The 19,978-nt window shown below is 43.1% G+C and overlaps 2 protein-coding genes across 2 annotated transcripts; one reads left to right on the forward strand and one right to left on the reverse strand.

Annotated features, from left to right (window-relative positions):
- Nucleotides 1-3,267: 3,267 nt before the first annotated feature.
- Nucleotides 3,268-10,755, reverse strand: LOC144332743 (uncharacterized). Its single transcript, XM_077953410.1, has 2 exons — nt 9,889-10,755; nt 3,268-9,378 (listed from the first exon to the last, which is right to left on the reverse strand). Exons 1-2 carry the CDS (start codon nt 10,309-10,311, stop codon nt 9,274-9,276), a joined length of 528 nt encoding a protein of 175 aa, XP_077809536.1. The 5' UTR covers nt 10,312-10,755; the 3' UTR covers nt 3,268-9,273.
- On the forward strand, nt 10,082-19,265 carry BCL10 (BCL10 immune signaling adaptor). The gene is given in 3 exon segments (NM_001261215.1): nt 10,082-10,382; nt 15,823-16,111; nt 18,754-19,265. Coding segments are annotated over 3 exon segments (702 nt in total). The 5' UTR covers nt 10,082-10,325; the 3' UTR covers nt 19,110-19,265.
- The last annotated feature ends 713 nt before the right edge of the window (nt 19,266-19,978 follow it).

The raw sequence follows: 19,978 nt of genomic DNA on the forward strand, positions 1-19,978 counted from the left end.
GAATTTTTATAATATTATTCATAACAGCCATATAGCCATACGAATAGCATTATTCATAATGGCCAAAATATGTGGAAATAATCCAAATGTCTCTCAAATGATGATTGCATAAATAAAATGTGACATATTTATACAATGGAATATTATCCAGTCATAAAAAGAAATGAAGTACTGATTTGTGCTATAGCATGGATGAACCTTGAAAACATTGTTAAGTGAAAGAAGCCAGACACAAAAGGCCACATATTGTATCATTCCATTTATATTAAATGTTCAGTATGGCAAATCTATAGCAATAAAAAGTAGACTAATGGTTGTCTAGGGCTAAGAAAGATGAGAGGATTAGGGGTGGCTACAGATACAACTATCCTTTTGGAGTGATTAAATATTCTGAAATTGATTGTGGTGATGGTTGTAGAACTGTGAATATACTTAAAACCACTGAATTGTATACTTTAAATTGTATATGTATAAACATATACTTAAATTGTATGGTATGTATATTATACCTCAATAAAACTGTTACCACAAAGATAGTAACTACCACTGCTTTGGCATCCACAGAATTTTTGTTAGGTAAAGTATTTTATTAAAGAACAATTTAAATATATATAAAACAAGTGTTATGGTTTGAATAGGTAGCCTTCAAAATTCAGGTGTTGCCAATATGACAGTATTAAGAGGTGGGGCTTTTAAAAGGTGATTAGGCCATGAGGGCTCCTCACTTAGCAATAGAACTGGTGCTTTTATAGAATGGCTTCATGTAAGGAATTCATTCCTCTTGCTCTTCTACCTTCCACCATATGAAAACTTAGCATTTCTCCTCTCTGAAGAATGCTGGCAATAAGGCATCATCTTAGAAGCAGAGCGCAGCCCTCATCAGACACCAAATGCTGGTGCTTTGATCTTGGACTTCCAGCCTTCAGAATTGCTTGAAGAAATTTTCTCTGACCCCACACCCTTGGGGCTAGTCTGGAATATAGGCCTTTCCTTCATATTTCCAAGACACAGCTCTGTTTGCTTCTGTGATCTTTGAGAGTGGAGGCACCTTTTCTTATTCATATTCATATTCCATTCTTGGTCTTTCTATATACAGTGTCCCCTTGGCAGTAAATACCTCCTTTAAATAGAGGAAATTCTCTAGCACATACACTAAAATCATGGCTTCTCCCTAGTGAGAGGGATGGACTCTGGAAAGCAATAGAGACGATGGTGGAAATAACAGCTCAGTACTCCTTCCATTCACTTTGGATTTTTCCAAAGAATTGTTTTAATTGCTCTAGGTGGGACTTGGATGTCCATTCCCAAGTGATTCTATTAAATAGCCTAGACTGAGGACCACTGACTCCAGTCATGGGAATGGGAAGGGAAATGACTGATTTTGAGGGATGTCACCCGCAAAGAATATTAAAGGAGTAAGTAGCTCCTGAAAGCCTAGACGCTCCCACTCTAGGCTTTCAAGAGCTGCTCCTTCAATATTCTTTTCTGAGGCTGGGCACGGTGGCTCATGCCTGTAATCCCAGCACTTTGAGGGACCAAGGCAGATGGATCACTTGAGCCCAAGAGTTCAAGACTAGCCTGGGCAATATGGTGAAACCCCATCTCTACAAAAAATACAAAAATTAGCTGGGCATGGTGGTGCATGCCTGTAGTCCCAGCACCTTGGGAGGCTGAGGCAGGAGGATCACTTGAGCCTAGGAGGTTGAAGCTGCAGTGAGCTGATGTCATGGGGTGGGTGTCACTTCACCAGCCAGAAACCTGTGTGGCCAGTGGGGCTTTTGTCTGAGCTTTTACTCGGGCCTGCTGGGCTTGTCCCACCCAATCAGCCTGGCAGGCTGTGCACAGCTTGCACTACTGGCCTGAATCTCATGCCTGCCAAGGGGCAGCCAGGCAGGCACAGAGCAGCGAGGGGTGTGTGAGTGAGCAAGTATGGGGCCCAGCCACTGAGCACAGCCAGGCACACTGGCTGCGGTGGGGCAGGCAGCTCCAAGCACCAGCACAGGTGCCAGCTCCCTGTGAGGCTGTGATGGGACCAGGTGTACTGCAGGCAGCTTCCATGGCTGGCACTGAGGAATGCAGTGGCACCCGGAAGCCTGGAGATGCCAGGAACCACAGAGTCCCATAGAGGGTGTCACAGCCCTGGCTTGGGGAGCTCCTAGGTCTGGGCTCCCAGAAGGGCTGCAGCTCTTCTCTCCTTCTTGTTGCCCACAACATGGTGAGCAAGGGGCGTATTTCAGACCCATTTGTGTTACAGCTTTTTTAGCCTAGGCATTCAGCATGTCCCAAGTTCTTGTCCTGTGTCTAGGAAGAATGAGGTACACAGACAGGTGGAGGGTGAGCAAGTCAAAGAGGAGCTTTACTGAGTGACAGAACAGCTTAGAGGAAACCACAGTGGGTAGCTCCTCTCCACAGGCAGATTGTCCCAACAGTGTTCAGCTCTCAGCAGAGGAGACCCTAGAGTGGGCAGCTCCTCTCTGCAGCTGGTAGTCCCAACTTATGCCCAGCTCTCAGCAGAGAGGAAATCCTGGAGCACATAGCTCCTCTCCAAAGGTAGGTCATCTGGTCATCGGAGTCTGGCTGAATCTAGGGATTTTTATGGGCTTCAGAGGGGAGGAAGTACATGCTGATTGGTTCATGGGTGGCCATGGGCGGGCCTGAAAACAGCACCCTAAGTTCCCATTCTGGCCCATCAGCCCCACCACCAGGCTTTAGGCCATCCCTGGCTTGAAGGTGAGGCTTCACCAGGGACCTGCCCCTTTCTGCCCAGGAGCCTGTTTGCCTCCTGCCACTGCCCAAGCTATTTGTGTTGAGGGGTGCCTGCAGGCCCACGCTGAGCCACCCTCAGTGCTCCCTCAGTCTCCCTCCTATGCTCATCAGTGCCCAAAGCCTGGAGGGGAGGCAAGGCGGCAGGGGGCTGGCATCTCAGTGCTGCTCTGAGCATGCGTACACCCAGCTGGGTTGCAACAGGGCCTGGGCTTGGCCTCAACTTTGCTCTAAAATCAGAGTGGGCACCGGGAGTTGGGGAGAAGCCAGGCAGCAGGAGCAGGCACTTCTGAGCCTGCAGGGGCAGGGTCAGAAGTCATCCCCCAAGAGATGCCTGGGTCCACAGCCGTGGCTGGATGCCTGCAGCTGTGCCTGGGAGGGCAGGGGACCTGCCTGATTCTGGCCCCCAAGAGCACAGGGATGTCCAGGTTTGGAGCTGTGCCTGGGCAGCTGAAGCTGCACTGGGGGAGCAAAAGGCTCCCACCCTGCCAGCTCAGAAGTGGGCAGGGCTTCCACAGTTCCCGGCTCCTCTCAGCTCTGTCGAGCTCGCAGCCCTGGCCACGCCCCTCCCCACCCCAGCCACTGCAACCAGTGTCATGACAGCAGTCACTCCAGATGGGCCACCCATGCCATCACTAAGATTGCAACACTGCACTCCAGCCTGGGCAACAGAGCAAGACCCTGTCTCAAAAAAAAAAAAAAAAAAAGTTATTTTCTGGAATTATGCTTGCCATCAAACCCCACCTGGAGTTTGCAAATATCATCTTCCTCTTTCTGAGACTTGCATTAGTTAACATTGCCGGTCTTCAGCTACTCTCATTGTTGCACATTGCCCTTCATGAATCCTAAGCTGGAGCAGATACACCCATTTGTGAGGCTCAGGATATAATGATTCAGAGAATGCTCAAGCATCCTAGCTTCTTCTGAATCATTATGTCCTGAAGCACTTAGCTCAGTCTACAGCTAATAATTAAGAACACTGGCCTTATTATCAAGGCTGAACTGGAATCCCAGTTCTGCTACTTGGTGGGAGAAGGAACTTGGGCAAATCTTGTTTCTAAGCTTCAGATTTCTCATCTCTAAAGTGAGGATAATAAAGCCTACCTGTAAGGACTGTTATAGGCATTAAATTCCCACCACAGATGTAAAGCGCTTGGCTCAGAGTGAATGTGAAATAAACTGCTAGTGATTATTTCTTCCCAGGGAGTTGTAAGACTGGGAGATCTAGCCCCTCCTCCAATATCCCCCTGCTGGTATATTGGTATACAACCTCCAAACATTCAGGATTCATAGCAGGTGCCTGCCTGCACTCTTCAAACTAGTCTTCTAGGGGGAAGGCAAAGGGAATGATCACTTATCTCTGGTTCCCTCATCAGCCCCAGCAATGTCCTAGTGTTGGGGTGCACTAGCAAATATTGTCAGAGCATTTTCTCAGGTCCACGCCCACCACCCTACACTTTCCTGGTCTTTCCTTCCTAAGCCGAGAGCCATTCCTAGAGACAGGACCCCCAGGAGTCTTCACAAAGTCCCTGTGCTAGACATCTGAATTTCACCACATAGTATCTTGCCATTAAAACCTAAGAGTGTCTGTCTCGGAATTGGCCACTTTTTTCTTCCAACCATTTACAGAAAATGGATAATCCATAATTTACAATTCCACAACCACCTGGAATAGAATTTGTTGCTCAATACAGCATCTGACATCTGACAGGAAGTATGGAATAAATAATCAACAAGCAGTTAAAGCTCCACGTGTTAAAATCCTCCCACCCAGCTTAAATACTGGGTGAACTCCTCTTTCAATGTTGTTTTATCAGTCAGAATGGTTTCCTCTTCCCTACCTCTGAATTCTTATTATCACTATCTTTATTGCATACTTACTAATTGATCCAAGATCCTACAGCTAATAATCGGCAAATGTAGAATTCAGCTGTACTGACTTGAATAGCATCTCCCCAAAATTCACATCTACTGGAACCTGGAATGTGAACTTATTTCAAAATAGTCTTTGGCTGGCATGGTGGCTTATGCCTATAATCCCAGCAATTTGGGAGGCTGAGGCAGGAGGATCATTTGAGCCCAGGAATTGGAAACCAGCCTGGCCAACATAACAAGACACTGTCTCTACAAAAGTAAAAATTAAAAAAAAATAGCTGAGCATGGTGGCACATGTCTGTATTCTCAGCTACTTGGGAGGCTAAGGAGGAGGACTGCTTGAGCCCAGAAATTTGAGGCTGCCATGAGCCATGACTGTGCCATTGTACTCCAGTCTGGGTGACAGAGAAAGACCGTCTCAAAAGAATAAAAAAAATGTGTCTTTACAGATGTAATCAAGTTAAGGTAAGGTCATACTGAATTAGGGTGGGCCCTAAATCCAGTGACTGGCGTTTTAAAAAGAAGGAAACGTGGACACAGAAACACAGGAGGAGACACAGAGAGGAAGGTCATGTGAAGATGGAGGCTGGGGTGGGAGTGATGCCACCACAAGCTGAGGAATGCCAAGGATTTCCAGAAGCCACCAGAAGTGAGGAAGAGGCAAGGAAAGAATCCTCCCTCGTGGCTTCAGAGAGAGCATGGCACTGCCAATTTTGGACTTCCAGCCTCCAGAACTGTGAGGGAATAAATATCTGTTAAGCCACCTTGTTTTTGGTAATTTGGTATGATGGCCCTAGGAAACTAATACACTGTCTGTCAGGGATCAGACATCCTCATTCTTAATGATATCTCATCCGTACCACGATGTTATGCAGCCTTATGCTTGTAGCACCTAAACCGTATCCCTCATAGCACATTTTTCAGGTGCCTTCTATTTCACAGTAGCAGGCAGATGGAGTACCTAGAAGTTGAGGTGGTATGGAGGCTGTGTTAAGGGATGAGGAAGAAGTAGGATTATTGCAAGGTAGTGGATGGGCAGGGCTGTTTTCTTGAAACTATGCCCAAACTTCATTGTTAGACAGACCCTGTGATTTAGCAGAAAGAGGAAAATTAGTTTACTAATGAAAGAATTGTGATGCATTAGAAAGCAAGAAGGATGGGGAGTTGCAAAGCCTGCCACAAACGAGCTCTGTGATTAAGCACGTGGTATTCAGATGTGGCTTTTTAAGCTAGGCAATCCATCTTGGGAACATTGACACATAGTCTGAAAAGCAAAATATTACTCTTTCAGCTATAAAAAACTCCTGTAATCCTCATTCAGTCCCACCCAATCCCTGATCCTCATTCTGTAACTACCAATTCTTACACAGAGCAGACACTTAACTTTTTAGTTGACTAAATAAATAAGGGAATGAATACTGAGAATAGAAAAGGGTTGGAGGTGTCAGAAATGAAATGATGGTCAAGGAAAGAGAAAGACTCAGATGTATAGTAAGGGCATGGAAGAATGTTCATGAATCAAAGATGTCTGCCACTAACATTTGATAATCAAAAGCCATAACAAGCAAATGTGGCAATATATCAATATCTGTTCAATCTTGGCAGTGAGCATAGGGTGTTTGTAATATTCTTTATAGTTTGGTGAGCTTAAAATGTTTCCTTTAAAAAAGAACAACAGTGCAGTAGCAACCTCAAAATGAGTGCATTAAACTGGCAGCATTCAATTCACTTGCTTTGATGAGTGAATCCTCTCCTTCATCAGCAGAACTGATCTGACTGTGGTAAAAACAGTTCATTCCCACACACAGATAGACCAATACAACCCTTTTGGAGAGCACCTGCAAAAATATATACGAAAAGCCAGAAAATATTCATTTCCTTGGGCTTTGTACTCCTGGTTCTGGGAACTTATGCAAAGGCAATGATAATTTGAAAGGAAAACTGATGAAAATATGTAAATTCTATGACAATTTTTTAGTAACAATGAACACTTGGGAACAATTTAAGGTGTCAGTGGGGAGTGCTCACCACTGCCCCAACCCCGGTCACGCCACCCTAAGCTGTGCCTGGATGGCTGTGTGTAAGGAACATGGCTGTGGTTTGGTCAAGGACAGGCCAAGGTAAACATCCACAGGGACTCAGCGAGTTTACAGCGCAGGCGTATAACTCCACTTGTTATCAGAGCTATGCAGTCATTACATGGGAAGGCCATCCCTTGGCTCTAAGCCACTATTGTCTGTAAAAGGTATAATTGCCCATTGACACTGTGCAGACGTGCTGGCACCCAGAGAGAGAGAGCCAGAGCTGTCCATCTTGGAGACTGACAGTGGGGAGCCAGGACACAGCTCGGCTTGCTTGTGCCCAGAGGGAGAAAGAGTTAAGCTGCTGACCCTGAAGGCAAGGGAGAGTCAGCCACGCAGCTGTGTAGGGGAGCCGCCAGACTAAGCAGCTGAGACAAGGTGGACAGTGTGGAGAGCTAGTGTAAGAAAGCTGTTGACGAGAGCTGCTGCTGAGTAAAATCATCTTTCACCTGCCTATAGTCCCCTGAGTGTTCTTTCTGCTCATCCACCCACTCCCCTTAGACCTCAGCATGGGCTGGAACCTGACCCCAAGCATGACATTTGGTGCAGTTATGAACCTGACATTGTGGTAGCCTCCACCCAGTCTCTGGTTCTGCCCTTGCCCCTGCCATCTACTCTCCACTTAGCAGCCAGGGTGATCCTTTCAAAATGAAATCAAACTGCTTCCTTGCTTCATTTCAAAATGCTCCCACCACCCTCACTGCTCCACCCTGGTCTGAACCACAACCTCTGGGGCCTGGATAAAGCAGTAACTCCCTAAATGGTTTTCCCTCTTCCATCTTCTTTCCCCTTAGCACAAAAGTAAAAGTGCTTCCTTTCAAATCACAAATCAGATCATGTCACTCTGCTCAGAACCTTCCAGTGGCTTCCCGTCTGACTCAGCACACTCATGACTCAGCACACAAGGAGTTCATCTCCTTCCAGTTACACTGAGCATTTTTGTTGGTTGCCGGCTGTACTCATAATGCTCTCTCCTTATATCCACACAGCTTACTCCCTCACTTCCTTTAAGCATAAATGAAATCCCTTATCTTGGTATTGACAAGCCGAGAGCAGACTCTCCCAAAGTGAGCAGTGAGGTCATGACCACTCTAGTTTAAATTTTAACCAATCCATACAGTCTCATCCTGCTTCCCTGTTTTATTTTTTCCTCTTAGCATTTATCATCTTCTAATAAATTAAATAACTTACATATAGGCAAGCATGGGGGATCACGCCTGTAATCCCAGCACTTTGGGAGGCTGAGGTGGGCAGATCACCTGAGGTCAGGAGTTTAAAACAAACTTGGCCAACGTGATGAAACCTCATCTCTACTAAAAGTACAACAATTAGCCGGATGTGGTGGCATGCGCCTGTAGTCCCAGCTACTCAAGAGGCTGAAGCAGGAGAATTGCTTGAACCCGGGAGGCAGAGGTTGCAGTAAGCCGAGATGGTGCCATTGCACTCCAGCCTGGGCAACAGAGTGAGGCTCCGTCTCAAAAAAATAAATTAATTAATTTTTTAAAATAACTTAGATATAGCCGGGCGTGGTGGCACATGCCTGTAATCCCAGCTACTCGGGAGGCTGAGGCAGGAGAATCACTTGAACCTGGGAGGCAGAGGTTGCAGTGAGCCGAGATCGTGCCACTGCACTCCAGCCTGTGTGACAGAGTGAGATTCTGTCTCCAAATAAATAAATAAATAAACTTAGATAAAATTTTTCAAGTGCCTACCTCTTCTGCCCCAAACACACATACGCTAGAATATAAATTCCATGAGGAAAGGGATTTTTATTGGTTTTGTTCACAGCTGTTTTCCTAGCACCTAGAACAGTGTCTGGCACATAGTGGACATTCAAAAAACATTTGTTAAATGAAAGGATGAATGGTTAAGCAAATCAGATGGAAGATGATGAACAATTAAGCAATCAGAAAAAATACTGTCCTTGTATAATGTGTCAACATGGAAACAGGACATAATGTAAACATCAGAATCCCTGTGCTGAGATTCCAGTTTTTGTGGCTCTGGTTACATTGTGTGTGTGTGTGTGTGTGTGTGTGTGTGTGTGTGTGTGTGTGTTTGCTTTCCCTTTCCTTAAACATTGGCTTTCCCAAGTTTGTCCTTGGTCCTCCTGTCATTTTTATCTACTCTTGTGGCTTCAAATACCATCGAGTTTATTTATAGTTTATTTAGCATGTTGTCCAAGCGACCATCTTGGGCCCAGGGCCCTACCTGTAGCTTGTCATCCACACTTCTCAGGTTGCTTTTTACACAGCACCATAGTAGTTAGAATATGGTCTGGGGATAGTCGTGTCTTCATCAGTCTCCCCCTATAAAATGGAGGACTCATAGTATAAGTTGCCTAGAACATATTAGTGAGGACTCAATAAATGTTTGAGTAGGATGAGCCGGGTGGCTTATGCCTATAGTCCCTGCACTTTGGGAAGCCAAGGCGGGTGGATGGCTTAAGCCCAGGAGTTTGAGACCAGCCTGGGCAACATGGCGAAACTCCATCTCTATAAAAAATACAAAAAAATTACCTGGGCTGGTTGGTGGTGCACGCCTGGAGTCCCTGCTACTTGGTGGCTGAGGTGGAAGGATCGCTTGAGCCGTGGAAGCGGAGGCTGCAGTGAGCCGAGATCGCACCACTACACTCCAGGCTGGGCAACAGAGTGAGATCCTGTCTCCATAAATAAATAAATAATCAGTTGAGTGCATACTGTGTGCTAACTACCTTTAAGAACTTTATATATGATCCCAGCAGCCCTAAAATGTAAGCATATCTATCTCCATTACACAGATTAACTAATGAGGAAAAATTACGTTTACAATGAACAGTGACCAAAAAGTATGCAAACATTAAACTAGGTGTTAAAGTGGTGGGATTGTAGGTGCTTTCTTTTTTTCTTTCAAAAATTTCTTTAGTAGTTAGGCTGTTTGTGTGTATGCACGTGTATGTGTATATGAGTGCGTTCGTGTGTGACCGAAACAGTAACCGGCAAACATAGCAATAGGACATTGTAGGGCAGGGTCTGGGAAAAGGGGAGGAACCCGAAGGTACTGACGAGCTCAGACCAGACTCCCCCGAAGTGAGCAGGCAGCAAAGGCTGAAAGTGCCAGCTGCCTGGGCACTCACGGACCCCACCCACTGAAACGATGCCTTACGAGGAAGCTAACCTGGGCCACTTACCGACGACCTGCGCAGGCGTGGCTTGAGGAAACGCCCATTGTGGGTGGAGCCACCCGAAAGGCTCCGATCGGGGGCGGGAACAGGATCGGCCCGCGGGCTGGCGCCAATAGGCTGCCGCAGAGACAGGGCGGGCTCTGCCAAGGGACGCGCTGCGGGGCGGTCCTGCGCCTGAGGCTCTAAGAGAGGGAGGGAACACTCCTCCGAGCTCCGCGTCGCGACGCGTAGGTTTGCGGCGCCGTCGACCCCAGGGGCGGGGCCGGAAGCGCTACGTTTTGACCCCCCGAGTCCCTCTGTTCCCGAAGGGGCTGCCGTCTTTCTCCCGACCCGCTCTGCCTCCTCTTTTCCCCCATTACCGGGAGACCGAAGCCCCCAGCCAGGGCGGGGCGGCGCAGCTCGAGCTCCCGGACCCGGAAGAAGCGCCATCTCCCGCCTCCACCATGGAGCCCACCGCGCCGTCCCTCACCGAGGAGGACCTCACTGAAGTGAAGAAGGACGTGAGTAACGCAACTGTACCCAGGGTGGGCGGGTGCGGGCTGCAGCCCAGCGGGCGAGGGAAGCGGAAGCCTGGAGTCCGAGGACAAAGAGGATCCTCCAGGTCCGAGGAGCGGAAAGTCCTAGCACAGGAAGACTGTGGCGAGCCCTGTATCCGAGGGACCTTGGTGGCAGTGGTCCTCCAGTGACCTGTCAATCCAGGTTTTACGTCGCTAAACGCAGAGCTTGGGCTTTGTTGCCCAGTGGAGTTTTGATTCTTGCCCACTCCTCACCCATCCCCTCCTGCTTTTCCCCACACTGTGTTCTTGGAGCTGCTTCGTCATGGACCGGTGGCTCAGATTCATCCTTGAGTCAGGCTGCCTAGGCTGCTCTCTCAGCCTGGAGCGAAGGCTGTACCAGGTGAAGGATCCCAAGCAGTGGACCAAAAATGTGAAGCTCTTTTGCATAGGGGGCTTGAGGAAGCTCAACAGCTGAAAGCACAACCTGGAATTCCCCTAGTAAGCAGACGCCCACATATTTAAATTGGGGTTGGGGGAGTGAATACACGTAGCTGAGAATTAATGTACAGGTAAACGTCGAAAATACTCAGTAGCTAAATTATGCTCTTCTCGGATGGTGCAGAACTACATAAACCTTCATATTTATTTGTAACGAATGGCTTTGTTGAGATAGGACATTCTTTTTCCTTTGAGTTTACTTGTTTTACCAGATGAGACCTGTATGAGTATCACTAAAATACTTTATGTGAATTCAAATTAAAAACAGAAACTCAACATGAAACGTGTTCTTACTGAACACTGCAGTACTTTCACAAAGTCATTTTGGTGAACTGGGCAGGATGGCAACTTTTTAAATGTTCATCCACTTCAAATCCCTTCCTCTTCCCTGTAAGCTTTATTACACTGTACTCACAATTGGTGTGACTCACCAGCAGAAGGAAACTGCATGTGACTGGGAGTTGTGCTTAGTTTCCTTATTCAACAGAGATTTATGGAGCACTTACTATATGGAAAGCACTGGCCTTGGGTCTGGAAGGATACAGAAAAATGAAGATCAGTTTCCTACTTTACATTATAGTAGAGATAAGAATGGAACATAAATAACTACTGTAGAATAAATGTTGTCTTATTCATGGTGAGTGCCAGTAGAACCTTGAACTTCCAAGAGCTAGTCCTCCTATGTTCCAGATGCTGTGTCACACAGTTTACAATGTTCCCACTTAACCTTCACAACAACCTCTAAAGAAGATAATTGCCATTCCCATTTTACAGCTAATAAAACAGGAACTGAGAAATTACAAGTGGAAGGAAATAAGATCTGTATATAAGTACAGATGTGAAGAGGGGCTTCCAGGTCTTTGTTTTTCTCTGTCAGTTCATTGATGTTATCTGTCTTCAGGATTTCATTTTACGCCTATATTAGAAATGCGTAACCTTGAGGAAACCGTGGATGGGTTTCAAAAGGTCTATAAAAAAAAACTACGTGCATGCTTTTTTCTTTGAGATTTTTTTCATGATATTTTCAAAATGTTTTCTGATCTTAGTTTTAAAATTATCCACATATTTGGACTTCTCTCTCTCTCCACTCTAGGTCCTTATTTCCAAATGTCTACCGGAAATCTACTTTTACATCCTACAGATTGCTCACCTTGTCAAAAAATTGAGTTTTTTATTATCCTTTTCCCAAAGTTGCTTGCTATTGCTGCTGCATTGCCTTTCCTGATGAATGGTGTGCTACCACCCTTCGCCTTGGGACCTCCCACTTCTTTAGTGTCTCCCCCTTCTATCTAGTTATTTGTCTCATTGTGTTGGTTGGATTTAGTTCAGTTTAATAAATATGGATTACATGCTACTGTGAAGCTGATACTGTGGTTGGTTCTAACAGTTCAAAAATTAAAAATGAAGACACAATCCTAACTTGAAAAGAGCTCAGTTTCTTGAGGGGAATCGTTTTAAATCACAAAATAAGTGCAGTGAGTTTTACATTCATCTGAAACATTAACCGCTTGGTGCTCTGGTAAGTACGGAATATACAGTGTTGGCTAAAACATACCTCGTAGCTGTCTGCTTCAAACAGAGATGTTAGAGTTTAAAACAAATAAATATATTTGTTTTTATTATGGCAATTACTATGAAGGAATCAAACAGTGCTAAGACAATAGTAGGGGAAATCGACTTGAGATGGGATGGTCAGGAGAGGTTACATTTAAACTGATTCCTGAAAGATTTGACAGAACTGAGGGAAGAGCATTCTAGGCAGAATAGAATTTGTCAAGTACCTAAGACATACAAGACCTTGGTGACTTGGGGAAATCGGAGGAAGGCAGAGGGTAATCTGAAGTGAAGTTAGGAAGGTGGGCTAGAGCCATTTTCATGAAGAGCCTTTTAGTAAATAAAGTATTTGGCGTCCCCCCCCCCCCCCCGCCAAGTAATGTAGAGACATGTTGAAGAATTATGTTGTTTAAAGATCCCTCTGCCTGTTTCATGGACTGAGGAGAACAAGAATAAGAACAGGGAAGCCAGTGAGCAGGCTTTTGGAATCTATAGAGATGAAAGATGATGATGATTTGGATCAGGGTGAAGGTAGTGGAGATGGATGGAGCAGGAGAATTCCAGATGCAATTTCTGAACTAGAAAGGATAGGACCTGGTGATGGATTGAACGTGGGAGTTGAGGAAGAGGATATAATTAGATTAGTACATGGAAATGTCCTATCAGCAATTACATCTGCAAAGTTAAAGATCAGAAGAGAGATCTGAGCTAGAAATGTAAGTGTGGGATGGAATGATTTTACCTAGAAAGCTGAGAGCTAGAAGAGAAAAATGATTTAAAAACCTTTAAAGAAAAGAGTTTAAAAAAGTGAATTGTTAGCTTGAAAGTAGGGTAACAAAAAAGAAGAAGAGAAAGTGATTGAAAACTTGTGTCCACAGAGATGGGAAGAAAACCAGGAGAGTGTGGTATTCATGTAACAATTTTATTGTTTCAGGGAGGGAGTAGTCAACTGTGTTTATGCAGCTGAAAAATAAAATGCAGATGGAAAAGATTTGTCAATAAGGGGGTCATTGGTGACTTCAAGAATAATACTGGGGCAGGATAGAAGTATCTGGAAATGAATTTTGAGATAAGGTGAAATAAGTGGAGTCCTGGTGTATAGAAAGGTGAAATGTATACACAAGGTGCTACAAGGACAGAGGAGGGGGTGCCTAACTCATTCTGGGAAGTTAGGTAAACCTTTCCAAAGAAGATGACCACTGACCTAAATCTTAAAGGATGAATAGGGGCTTTAGGGTCTGATAAAAGAAAAGAAGACAAAAAATACCTAAGGAAATGTAGAGAGACGGATAGTTTTAGGTAGAGCATAAATTTTCAAGACAAAGGTAATGATAGATTAAGTTGGAGAGGTAGGCAGGAGCCATATTATCAATGAACCTTGTCTTCACTAATTAGTTATTATTACTTACTGTGTACAGAGACTATGCGTGACCTTCATATATAGTATTTGCATTTAGTCCTCCTTGATGTCCTGTGAGTTAAGTTTTTAATTCTTATTTTATCAATAACATACCTGAAGCTTGGAGTGGTGAAGTAACTTGGGCCAGCTCTCACAAGGGTGAGTACTAGATTCAAGATTTGAACTGAGGTTGGTCCAACTTTAGAGCCATGCTCTTAACTTCTCTACTATTCTGCCACGTAAAGGAACTTTATCCTTTAAGACAGGGCAGAACATTGTTTTTAAAATTGTTTTTAAATTAACAAAATTTCAATATTAGAATTTGCTGGGCACAGTGGCCCACCCGTGTAATCCCAACAACTCAGGAGGATAAGGTGGGAGGATCACTTAAGGCCAGGAGTTCAAGACCAGCCTAGGTAATGTAGCAAAGATCCCTCCTCTACAAAAAAATAAAAATAAAAATTAGCTGGGCATGGTAGCTCACACTTTTAGTCCTAGCTACTCAAGAGGCTGAGATGGGGATCACTTGAGTCTAGGGATTCCAGGCTGCAGTGAGCTATGATCAAGCCACTGCTCTCCAGCCTAGGTGACAGAGTGAGATCCTTAAAACAAATTTAGTAAAATTCATAGAATACTCCAGATTTCCATTTTCTCTTGAAGGAGAAATGTTGAGGAGGGGGAAGGAGGTAGTAAGTGCAGCTAGGTTTCTATTGTTAATAATCCATGCCAGATATGATAAGGACCAGGTCCTGGACATAGTTATTTGCTTACTCTGTGCTTTTCCAGTATTTGACCTACAATCTTTTTTTTCTGGGCCCTATCTCGTTGTTTTATAATTATTGCCTGTGATATTTATCGTTTTCCCACCTAGACCATGAGCCCTTTGCATGTAGGATTCAAATCATGTTCATCTTTGTATACTCAGTGCTCAACACTCGGCATATTAGGAATTAAGATATGTAAAATGTTTGTCATGTGAACAAACAAGTAAATGTTGAACTTCAGTAGACCAAGAACCACAGGAACCCTTCACCTAGCCTACTTTCCTGACATCATGTACTAGGGTACTTGGCCTTCCATTACCTTTGTCATCATTACTAACATATATTGATCACTTACTGTGTACCAAGCACTTTTCTAAGCACTTTGCCTATCTTTATTCCTCATATAACAGTCAGCGGAGGAAACAAGCACAGAGGAGTTAATTACCTGCCCAAGATCGTATATCTAGTCAATCAAGGAGCTCAAATACAGTCACCGATATCAAGTTATTAATGCCATTTATTGAGATCAACATGGGTTTTCTGCTAATTAAGCTCTCAGGCACTTCTCAAGTCTAGGTTTGCTTTTTTGTGGTGTCCTTTTTCTTTATTTCTTTCATTTTTCCAACACTCACTATTCCCCACACATCTTTCCATCTCCCTTCCACCAAGGCCGGTTCACTGAGTTAAGAGTGTAGTCTTTCCAGCGGACTCCAAAGACAGATACATATGGGCTCTTTCAGTTTAGGGTTTTGTTTTTTGTTTTTAATAGTTTTACTCTAAGGAAATGGAGTAATTAATAACAAACATGAGAAAGTTACAGACTGTGAGACCTCTCACTAAGTTATTGGTCCTGACTAATTCTGGACTCGTTGCTAACTGATAGCTAAAATGTATAGTAGTCGTTGCCCTCATCTTTACTCCCGAAGATGGCCCTCAACAGACCTCCCTGTTTCCAAGGACCCAGGCCCTCTAGATTCAGCCGGTCCCTCCTCACAACAGCCTGGTCTTGGTTTTTAGGTTTGAAGGTGAGATCAAAGCAGTGAGGAATGTCTAGGACTTACTTGTGTCTACTTGGACCTTCATCTTAATTAGCATGCATTTTAGAAGGCCTGAGCCGCCTGACTTTAGAACATTATCTCACACCAGTTAAGATTGCCAACTAATAGTCACCTATGTGATTTTCTTAGATGTTATAAAATAACATTGAACCATATTTTATGTCTTTTAGGCCTTAGAAAATTTACGTGTATACTTGTGTGAGAAAATCATAGCTGAGAGACATTTTGATCATTTACGTGCAAAAAAAATACTCAGTAGAGAAGACACTGAAGAAATTTCTTGTCGAACATCAAGTAGAAAAAGGGCTGGAAAATTGTTAGACTACTTACAGGAAAACCCAAAAGGTCTAGACACCCTTGTTGAATCTATTCGGCGAGAAAAAACACAGAACTTCCTGATACAGAAGATTACAGATGAAGTGCTGAAACTTAGAAATATAAAACTAGAACATCTGAAAGGTAAGATATCTTACTTATCTAAGAGTTAATTTAAATGTAACAATGCTTTTTAAAAATGCAGAGCAGGCCAGGTGCCTACATTTTAGGAGGCCAAGGCGGGAGGATTGCTTGAGGTCAGGAGTTTGAGACCAGCCTGGGCAACATAGCGAGACCTTGTCTCTACAAAAAATAAAAAAAATTTGCCAGGCATGGTGGTGCATACCTGTGTTTCCAGCTACTCAGGAGGCTGAGGTGGGAGGATCACTTGAGTCTGGGACATTGAGGCTATAGTGAGCCATGATTGTGCTACTACACTCCAGTCTGGGCAACAGAGCAAGACCCTGTCTCAAAAAAGCAAAACAAAAAAAAACAGAAATGATCATTTGGCTTTCAAAGAGTTTAAACTTCAAAATTATATTCAATTTGCATTTATTTTACCTTATATGACCTTACTACATTGAAAAAGTGGAATATCTGTCAATATACTGCATTTCTATTCGTTTAATACCATTTATGGAAAACGTAACTATTATGAAATCCCTGTATACATAAGGATTTGTTTCTAAAGTCAGCAGAATATAAAATTATTCAAGAGTAACCTCTGAAAATACTGTACATCGCACATAAAGAACAGTATTTAGGCAAAGTATTTTAAAAGTCCAACTCTGCTAGTTTTTCTTGTGATCACCAGTTGATCGATCACAAGATGAAATAATTGGCACTTGTTTATAGGAATCACGTTGCATAAAATATTCGTGACTTGAAACTAGTCTGGCAGGATGTGAAAGCATGGAAACATTAAGAGAATAGCAAATTCACCTGTCCCATTTGACTCTCACTCCAGAATATACACTCATTGATTGGAATATTGTGTGGAATTGCCTACACAATTTAAATCCCCAACCCCCTCCTTTCTCTGTTCCTTGCTGTCTCTCTCTCTCTCTCCAGAACACATAAATGTGCATGTGACGTTCTACAGCTGTTCTAGGCATTAGGGATACAGAAAAGAATAATTTAGGGTTCTGCCCTTAAGGAACTCATAGTCTGTAAGTGTCCCCTTGCTGGGACACATTACAAGTTTTCCCTTTTGAGCCATATCTAAGAAAGTAGTTTCTATAGCATGGAATAGACATGCTGACTGTAAGGTTGAAAAACTAGTGGAAGAAGTGACATGTAAGTGTCCTTTATAGACTATGCAGGTTTTACCTAAAAATTGTCAACTCAGGGTTTCTGTGCCTGTAGGTTGAATATTTGCTAAGCCTAACAGAAGGGTAAATTGTATTTGTGTTTATTCTTTCAATCCTGTGGATAATGGTTAACTACACCCCTTGGATGTGATAAAATTCTTTGATGGTATCTAAGTTGTTTTCTGCTGTAGCAATACCTGAGACTGGGTAACTCATAAAGAAAAGAAATGTATTCATTTTTTACAGTTCTGGAGGCTGGTTAAGTCCAAGTCCATGGTGCCAGCATCTGGCAAGGGTCATCCATGGTGGAAGGGCAGAAGATGGAAGAGTGAGGGAGGGCAAGAGTGTGAAAGGGAAGAAAAAGGAGTCGAACTCCCAAAATAAGTAACCCATTCCCATGATAATGGCATTAGTCCAGGGCAGAGCCCTCATGACCCTGTTGCCTCCCAAAGGCCTCAGCTCCTAACACTGCTGCAGTGGCAACCAAGTTTCCAACATGTGAAATTTTGGCAGATACATTCATACCATAGCTGTTGGGAACAACCACTGTCATTTGAGTAAACTATGAGGTTGAGAAACAGGACATTATCTATTGAATTGTAGTTCTCAATTTCCCACAAAGTAGTCCTGGAATGTTGGACATGACTTGACTGTCCTGTGCCTTTTTTTTTTCTATTTTTTTTTTAAAGACCGTCTTGCTCTTGTTGCCCAGGCTGGAGTGCAATGGCACGATCTAGGCTCACTGCAACCTCCACCTCCCAGGTTCAAGCGATTCTCCTGTTTCAGCCTCCAGAGTAGCTGGGATTACAGGCACCTGCCAACACGCCTGGCTAATTTTTGTATTTTTAGTAGAGACGGGGTTTCGCCGTGTTGGCCAGGCTGATCTCGAACTCCTGACCTCATGTTCCGCCCACCTCGGCCTCCCAAAGTGCTGGGATTACAACTGTGAGCCACCATGCTCCGCCCTTTTTTCTCATTTTTAATAATAAGAGACTATCCTAGGTGACCTCTGAAATTCCTTTTAGTTCTAATATCCTATTATTCAAGAACTAGCCATTGCCATTGATCAACAGATAGAATTTTAGCATCTGCCCTGTTTACATTTTGTTTTTATTGGCTAATATTTTTTGTACCAGAATACTAAAGAATATTTATTGTGAAAGCTATTTCTTATTTTATAAAAAATTTTAGATGGTTAAGTTTATATGTACACTGTACCTTAAATAAGAATTATAACATGTCGTTTAACTTCCATGAGACTATTTTCTTATCTAGAAAATGCAAATAATAGTATACTTCATAGTTGTTGAGAAAAGCAAATTAGATTTGAAATAGATTATGACAGAAATTATAAATTGCTATTTAAATTTTGATTGTGGGGTAACTAGCTTGTAATCTTTAACAAGTCACAAGATGGACAGTGACTCCATTTTTTTTAGTTACTTTTTCATTTACATATGAATAATTTTATTGTAGGACTAAAATGTAGCAGCTGTGAACCTTTTCCAGATGGAGCCACGAACAACCTCTCCAGATCAAATTCAAATGAGAGTAATTTCTCTGAAAAACTGAGGGCATCCACTGTCATGTACCATCCAGAAGGAGAATCCAGCACGACGCCCTTTTTTTCCACTAATTCTTCGCTGAATTTGCCTGTTCTAGAAGTAGGCAGAACTGAAAATACCATCTTCTCTTCAACTACACTTCCCAGACCTGGGGACCCAGGGGCTCCTCCTTTGCCGCCAGACCTGCAGTTAGAAGAAGAAGGAACTTGTGGAAACTCTAGTGAGATGTTTCTTCCCTTAAGATCACGTACTGTTTCACGACAATGACACTTTATTGCCTTTTAATTTTTAATGATGACAAAAAATGTTTTAAAAAATATGAATCTTTTTATAAAATGGCTGTAATGATTTGTTTACATTTGATACATGTCTTTTAAAATGCGATGTAAGCATACTTTGTAAATAGGATTTTTAGAATTAAAAAAGCATGCTTTTAAGATAGCTAATTGTAAATCATGTTGATCATGTACTTTTTAGTAATTTCTTTTTTTCCTTTTTAAGGTCTTTCACTATTTTTTAAAATATTTTCTATTTTAAGACTGATTTTAATAGGGAATATATCTCTATTTGAGAATAGACTCTTACTGGGAAGAACATTTTTTCCTCAGTGCATTTGTGCTTGAAATTTTCAGTCTAATAGTCTTTGCCAGTCATTCAGCAGCAAATTTTCAGCATTAAGCTGTTCCTGTTCAGTAATAAAACCAATCACTGATGGGAAAACTGCCAATATAGAAAAATAAAAATAAAAAATCTCTTTTCCACTCCATTGTCTTATAGGCACTTAAACAGCCTTTTTTTTGAGACCGGAGGAACACTTGATGGAGTATGAGCCACCTCAGATCTCAGTTTGCCAACATTCATTTCTAATTAACATTACTAATTATACTACTTTGTTAGGATTTTCACATTCTTGGTTTAATCATTTTCATTCTTAAAGACAAATATCTTGGCCTAAACCTCAGTTATTAGATGTAATTTGATGAGGTATTTTTCTCTCTCTTTTTTTTTTTTTTTTTTTTGAGACAGAGTCTTGCCCTATCGCCCAGGCTGGAGTGCAGTGGCTCAACCTGGGCTCACTTCAACTTCTGCCTCCCATGCTCACGTGATCCTCCCTCCTCAGCCTCTCAAGTAATATA

This window comes from Macaca mulatta, chromosome 1, assembly GCF_049350105.2.
Source record: "Macaca mulatta isolate MMU2019108-1 chromosome 1, T2T-MMU8v2.0, whole genome shotgun sequence".
In the NCBI taxonomy this organism is placed as follows: Eukaryota; Metazoa; Chordata; class Mammalia; order Primates; family Cercopithecidae; genus Macaca; species Macaca mulatta.

What these genes read in the sequence shown, in the direction of transcription:
- LOC144332743 (XM_077953410.1), bottom strand. Translation starts at nt 10,311, where the DNA reads ATGGCGCTTCTTCCGGGTCCGGGAGCTCGAGCTGCGCCGCCCCGCCCT. An exon ending in CACGCCTGCGCAGGTCGTCG is followed by an intron (nt 9,379 to 9,888) that starts GTAAGTGGCCCA and finishes TTATGGAGACAG; the next exon opens with GATCTCACTCTGTTGCCCAG.